Source organism: Nematolebias whitei, chromosome 7 (assembly GCF_014905685.2).
Source record: "Nematolebias whitei isolate Nwh7 chromosome 7, NemWhi1, whole genome shotgun sequence".
Classification (NCBI taxonomy): domain Eukaryota; kingdom Metazoa; phylum Chordata; class Actinopteri; order Cyprinodontiformes; family Rivulidae; genus Nematolebias; species Nematolebias whitei.
In genome coordinates this window covers 36421503-36429106 of record NC_056504.1, presented here as the reverse complement: position 1 = coordinate 36429106, position 7604 = coordinate 36421503, and the positions used below count along the sequence as shown (strand labels likewise).

At 36.9% G+C, this 7604-nt stretch overlaps 1 protein-coding gene across 1 annotated transcript; it reads left to right on the top strand.

Moving 5' to 3' along the window:
- Positions 1 to 567: 567 nt before the first annotated feature.
- LOC119412794 (elastase-1-like) lies at positions 568 to 4159 on the top strand. The gene is made up of 7 exons (XM_037679830.1): positions 568 to 662; positions 920 to 1042; positions 1240 to 1365; positions 2105 to 2241; positions 2355 to 2497; positions 3048 to 3197; positions 3278 to 4159. Exons 1-7 carry the CDS (start codon positions 568 to 570, stop codon positions 3287 to 3289), a joined length of 786 nt encoding a protein of 261 aa, XP_037535758.1. The 3' UTR covers positions 3290 to 4159.
- The last annotated feature ends 3445 nt before the right edge of the window (positions 4160 to 7604 follow it).

Genomic DNA, 7604 nt, shown 5'->3' with positions numbered 1-7604 from the left:
TATATATATATAAACAAAACAGTCACAAGTGGTAAATATAGATAGTATAGGTAGTATTTTTCCAAACTATTCTTTTAATTAAAGTTCAAGTTTTATAAATGCTAATAAAAAACATTTATTCAAATAAGAGATAGAACTTTATTGATCCTGCGGGAAATTATTGTATTGTATTGTATTATTGTATTGCTGCTCATTTCCCTCTTACATGTACCCAGAATTCCACATCCTCAATGTTAATTTTTTTTTTTTAAACTGCACTTCTGACACCAATGGTGAACTAGTGTGTGGCCGGGTCTGGGGGTCCTCCCCCAGAAAATGTTGAATAAAGTAGATGTCATTTCCTGCATTCTGGCGTATTTGAACAGGTTGTTAAACATCTGTATTTACCTAAATAAGTAAACACTTGATTCAGTGACTATTTTAAAGAGCATGGCACAACACAAAGTAGCCTGACCAACAGCTCTCCTTGTGTGAATAGAGCACGCTCCGCTCCTCCCATTCTTCTACCCCACCCCCGGTCGACAAATGACAACAATAACATAGTGCTAGCTAGCGTGTAACACAGGGATGTCTCCCCCTCCTCCCCCGGCCTCGTCAACAAAAAACCTCAAAGAGATGAGCGCCCTGCCAAGCGACCTCAGGGAAGCACTGCATACAGTGTGGTGAGTTGTTGTAGGTAACCAGGAAAACCCGGAATGGACTATTATTGCTTTGAGTATTCTCCTATTGATCAAGTGGAATGGATTTGTTCTCAAAGAAATAGAAACACCGCTAGGTGAATTAAAATTTCATGGTAAATGTGGGGGGGATCCAAACAAATATTTTTAAATGTGAGGGGGACACGTCCCCTTCACATGTATCATGTTGACAAGATCCATGTGACCAAAAACAAACAAAAATAAAATCTTTTTTTTTTAAGCTATTTTTTGCCATTTTATCAGATCTCCCTTCAGTACAAATCTGGCAGCTCCTTCTACCACACCTGTGGAGGAACCCTGGTCAAAACCGGATGGGTGATGACTGCTGCTCACTGTGTGGACAGGTAAGTGTTTTGTGCGTTACTGAACAGCTGGATAGTCTTAAACCAAAAGAAACATAAAATCTGGCAGACATGAACATGATTGTTTTACTACAAGTAAAGTAATAGTAGGTACTTGAATTTTAATCTGGTAAAACATTGACTTAAAATGTTTTTTCATTGTTTAAGAGGAAACATGTTGTTTTCTTGTGTGGCCACAGATCTATGACTTGGCGTGTTGTTCTTGGAGATCACAACATCAACACCAATGAGGGAAGAGAGCAGTATATGAGCGTGAGCCAAGTCTACGTTCACCCCAACTGGAACCCCAACAGCGTCGCTGGAGGGTTAGTTGTTACATGAACCACATCTACCCATACAAAATACCTGTATCTATATAAAAAAATTTATTAAAGTAGAGAACGTTTGTTTTTTGAGAAATATCAAAAAAGTTAAATTTCGCTAACAGTAAGCAAGGCAAAGTATGTTATTAATGTATCAAAGTTTTATTATACATTTTAGGGATAAACCGATTTATCGGGCCCGATTTCCTTAATTTGGGAAAATCGGAAATCGGCCGATACTTGCATGAGGAACAGATTTTATCGATTTTTTGTTTGTTTGTTTTAACAACAATTGTCTGAAATGTATTTATATTTCAGAGCACTACCTCATGGCCAGTTAAAACAAGTTTGTATTATTTCTAGGATATTGTTCAAGGGTCTGTTTTTCAACAAAATAAGATTGAAAATTGAAGGTGCATCGTGACCTTATAACACCTGACAGTGTCGATTATAAAACAAAATCGGAATCGGCCAAAATCGGAATCGGCAGGTCAGACTTTTTAGAAATCGGTGATCGTGATCGTCCAGAAAACTGCAAACGGTGCACCCCAATACATTTGTGTGTTTCAGAAATAAGATAATATGTTTCTATACTTTTTCTATGTTATAAAGCAACTTTGTTTTTTTTTTGTTTTTTTACTTTATATTAGATTGAAAGGCAGTCAGCACCAATTTGAGTATTAAACAAAAATGTCCTTTCAAGAAGCATCTTAACAATCTTACTTTTGCTTCTTTATTTCAGGTACGACATTGCTCTGCTGCGTCTGTCAACCAGTGCTGTTCTCAACAACTACGTCCAGCTTGCCAAACTGCCTCCTTCCGGTCAGGTTCTGCCCCATAACAACAACTGCTACATCACTGGATGGGGACGCACCCAGAGTGAGTCTAGCACGATCACACATTTTCATGAATAGTAAAGTCTTCCAGGATTTAGGACAGTTGTAAAATGTTTGTTTTTCCTTTTTTATTTTATTTTTTTTATTTTCCTGCAGCTGGTGGTAATCTGTCTGCTCAGCTGAAACAAGCCTACCTGCCTGTCGTTGACTACAGCACCTGCTCAAAGTACGATTGGTGGGGCAGCACTGTGAAGAACACCATGGTGTGTGCTGGTGGTGGCAACGATTCTGGATGTCAGGTGAGCCAAGACTAATTTCAAATATGTTATTGGTAAGAGTGTTGAATAAAAGCATTCTTAATCAGTTTTAAACATTACGCAAGAAAAAAAAAAGGAAAACAGAGTGAGAAATAGCTGAAAAATATATGGATAAGAATATTTTCATTATCTGGAGAATATTTTCAGTAAGGATGCTTAGATCTCCAGCATACTTTCTTGAGCTGTTGTCCAATCTTCCTCATAATTCTTCAGATAATTTTGGGGTAATGATAAAATTGGGCAAAACTGAGCAAAACAAAACAACAATAGACAGCTTTAATAGCTCCAACTAAGCAGTTTGCTGACCTCTTCTTGTCAAGCGCAATTTTTTTCAAGGACTTACGAGGCATTTCTTGCTGCTTCAGCAGGAGCATAAATCAGCTTCAGTGATCTTAGCTAGTGCTTAAGCTGCAGGCTCATGCTTTGCACGAAGCAACTCCAGGCTGACTGAGATTACCAGTGAGGAAGAATGTTCTTTGGAAAAATAAGACGATCTGTTGTAATGTTTGGCTTTGCTTTTGTCTGTTTGCAGGGTGACTCTGGCGGCCCCCTGAACTGCAACGTCGGAGGTCAGTGGGTTGTCCATGGCGTGACCAGCTTTGTGTCTTCCAGTGGCTGCAACGCCTACAAGAAGCCCACCGTCTTCACCCGTGTGTCTGCTTACACCAGCTGGATGAGCAGCGTCAGTATTTAAAAAACGGCTTAAAAAAAAATTACTTCCTTTCAACATCATCACTTACCACACTGTGTTTGCTTCTTCAGATCATGGGTTGAGAAGAGAAACCGTTTCCATGGCAATGGCAGACGAACCTGGATTCATTTCTGACACCACGACTATAAAATGTTCTTTAAATGACATTGATCTTGCTTCTTTATTTCTGGCAAAATAATATGAGATGCAGCATGCTCGACTTCTATTCTAACAAACCTGTAGGAACTGTTTAACTACAATCAAACACATGAATGTAGCTTTTTGTTGCAAATGGATCACAAGAAGAAGCATGAAGTGTATATAGAGCGCACTATAATAAAAAGACGTGTGACAAACAAAAGTAAAAAGCAGCATGTGGCAGCTTGATGTGAAACGCAGGTTACAGAAAAGGGAAACAAAAACAGTTACCACTGAGCATGCATCATTTGATTCAGCACGAGTTATTCATTTACACAGTATAAACACATTTTGACTGTGAAGTAGAGTTCTTGTCTGCCAGGCGTAACTCTTACTGCTATGTCTACTGTTTTTATTCAGTCCATAAAATAAAGTTTATCATGAGCAAATACAAAACCATACAATAGTTTATAACAATATTATAGTTTTGTAAGAGCGTTTATGTTGCCTGTACATCTTTCGTCTGATCAGCTAAATAAACCTGTAAGGAATTTTGGATCAGAAATGGTGCAACTGGTCAGGAAGTAGGCATTGGCAACTTATCTCTATATTCAGTAGGTTTGAGTCAATGACAGCAAATGCTGTGTCCCTATGGGGAAGTGGCCATATGGTGAGGGTAATGATCTCCATCCTGCTGTGGATACCTGTCACATTGTTCTGTTGTTAACACAGATTTTGTGTAAATGTGAACTCAGTGGAGCTCCAAATTTATGTCGGGTTAATAAAACATACTGAATGGGCCAACTCTTCTAAAATAATGACTGGTGTTTCATTCATTAAATGCTTCATCCTGTTTCAATAGGCTGCTTCTGTCACCAGACGAGAAGTTATCCATCACAAATGAGACAATGATGCATGTTCACACTCACTTCTATGGTCAGTTTGCATCCAGCAGTTAATCTAACATTGTATTTTTAAAACTGTGGTAAAACTTTTTCTTTTTTTTTTAATGTGAGGGTTTTTTTCACCAACTGTATGGAAAACTCTAAAGATTCAAACCAGAGACTTTGCTTTGAGGTGAAGTGTTAATCACCACGACCCAGTGCTATTCCATTCTATAGTTCATACAAACATGAATGATAAGTCTTCATAGAATCAGTTACTATAGTTAAATGTTGCCTTGTATTATGTTTTGCATCATATAGCTTTGAAACACACAAAACAGTTAGTCAGAAGAACAACAATTCCTAGTATTTTGGAGTTGTATGCTGGTGAAGATTCTCACACATCCAGGTCATGATCAATAAATAAAAAAAAGGTTAAAAATAAAAAAAAGAAACAGCACAGCCACAAAAAGGGAAATTTTGAAGCACTTCCTGTTTCCTTCTGCTGACAAGCTTTGATTTTTACATGCATGTGTACAGCAGGTGTAAGAAGTCCAGTTGTTTGGGGTTTTTACCTTTTCTTGGTTTGGAATTGTTGCTTTAGTCATTTTTTTTTTTCAATTTTATCATCCAGCCTTAACCTTGCCTTTTTTAGTTTTATTTATTTGCAAAACTGTTGAAGAATATTTGATTTTGTTTTTTGTGCAACTGAATCCGAGTGTTTAAACCTGACTTGTTTAATAGGGAATTGCTGTGAATTCCCTGACTTTTATTTTTTTTTACAAGAAACGTGTAATTATGCAGAGGCAGCAACAAACTGACTGTTTCACTGGGACTTTAGGTCGACAGGATTGTAAATGCAGCTCACACGGTGGAGCTGAGTGACAGAGGGACCGGTCACATTAGGTCTCAGTACAGAGACAGGGAACTAAATGCCACATGAATATGATTAGATGTTAGCACATGCACAGATGTGTGAGTGCCAATTATATTATACAAAAGCAGCTCATATGCATAATTATATAGGATTTATTTCCTGAGAAAAAAAAAAAGTAATAATACCTGAGCAAAATATCTGTTTATGAAGACTATGCCTTTTGTTGAACACTCCAGAAAAGGTGACTGTGCACTTTAAATCTATACGCTCATCAAGACAGTTGGCTTGTAGTGTTTCACTTTATATTGATCTTCTGTAATAATAATAATACACAATACACAAAGTGAATGATTCATTGTGTTAAGATAATGAATTGTATGTGAATTGTTAGGGATGGGATATGCAAATTTTCAGTAATCTCTGCACACCATTTTAAGGCCGTCACTAAACATTAGAAAACTAATTAGTAAGTTATAAAGAGTTAATTAGCACATATTTTATAGATAACATTTTTTACAACATTCGCACCTTTGTGTATTTAATTTCAATTCAATTCAAAATACTTTATTAATCCCAGAGGGAAATTAAATAAAAATAAATCAAAAGATCACTGCATCTCTAGGAGGAAGTCGTCGGCCATGTTAACAAATCCCCACCTTTTAGACCAATTATATACATTTATCAATTTCTCTGCTTGATTACGGTAATTAAAGTTTTGTGAGACAACGCCTCACAATCCAACACTGTTAAGGGAAAGCTGCTGTAACTCTTGCTAACATTTTGTAAAATCATCTCACAGGCTGCAGCTGTTTGATAGTTACAAAAAAGAAGGAAGTTTTATTTTACACACAGAAGTGTCCACAGGAGAGATTTAGCTTCTTCTGTTTCCATGCTTGAATCATCACTGACTTCAGAGGATTCAAAAGAAACAAACAAGCTTTAAAATAGCTGAACTGGTTTTTAGGCTCCTCATCAAAAACTTGCTGTGATCTCCCTCTGCTTTGAAATTAAGTTGCCAAGAAACTGCAGGTCTTTTTAGTAAAGAAAACGTATCCTCGGTGTGAAAATTCCTAAAATATTTAACTGTCAGGAAAAATCTTTTGATATTTCATAAGCATACGCGCCTGATATTTCTGTTTGCAAATGTCCCTTAACTGCTGTGTCTTTAATGTGAAGTGTGCTTACAAAGTTATCAGCAGTGTTATAGATGGGAATGAGGAAAATGAGGGTGTGCTTTCTCCTCACTTTACACTTTTTTGTTTGTTTTGCAGTAGTTAAAATTCATTCATTCAACCTTTATTTAGACAGGTAATCCCATTGAGCCTCGAGGACTCATTTACAAGAGAGACCTGATTTCAACAAAGAAAAATTACAACAATGGACAACAGCAACAAAAATGGGTCAACAGATCAGTTTACTGACTAACAGCTTAATTAATGTGTTCACCCTTTAATAATCAGAGCTCAGTCACTGAAGCAGAATTAAATTTCAATGAACTCTACATCATATCAAATTAATATTTACCCAAATGAGGAGTCCAAATTTGTCTTTGAAGTTTAATTACAAAATTATTAACCAAAAAAATAGAATATGAACAAAAATATATAAAACATACACAACAAAGACAAATTTGGATAAAACATAGAAGTAAGAATTTACTATTTATTTATACAGTATTATTAAAGATAAGCAATAATGAATTCTCTCTTACCCAAAAGAAAAATAATTCTTGGGACAGAATTTATTTTGTTTTTTATAAAGTTGAACCATTTGATAAAGAGTTTACTTTGGGATTTGGATGAGCGATGTTATTAAATTTAATCAGATGAAGTGATTTATTAGAACTGCAAGCAAGGACATAATATTTATCAAGTTGCCTCAGCTAAAAGTGTTTCAACCAGACCTGACATGCTGTCCACACCCAGGTGAAGAAGAATTGGAGGGCTTTATGGAGGTACAGCCGGCATGCAGTTTGCCTCCCAGGAGCTGAGGTGTGGTGTACCTGTCCAACAATGAAAGGGGTTGTTTGGACCCTGGAGTCAACTGGGGGTCAGTTGAGGTCAACAGCCTGTTCATAATATTGAGGCTGAGGGTGGCAGAGTTGGAACAGGCCGGGAGAGTCAAGAAGAGACAGCAGTCCCAGGCTTATCTCAAAGCCACAAGACTTGTAATAAAATAAAATAAAAAAAACTGTACTGATTACGCCAACATTTTTGGCAGAAACTGTCCAGATGACCTGACTGAAAAATGTTGGATTGTATACCTGGATTATTGAACATGGACTTTGTTGTACTAATTACTGTAGCTCTTTTTATTTGGCTTTAACAAAAAAATGTTTCAGAGCAAATTTTGTTTCTTTCGAGGTGCGAAGCTTAATGGACAATAAGACAAAACACATCAGGAAAGACGGGCAAAGACCAGAAGACATGAATCTGTCTCACAAGCGCACAGCTTTTGTGTGATTTTTCAGCTCCAAGAACAGGCCTGGGATTTCCTGAC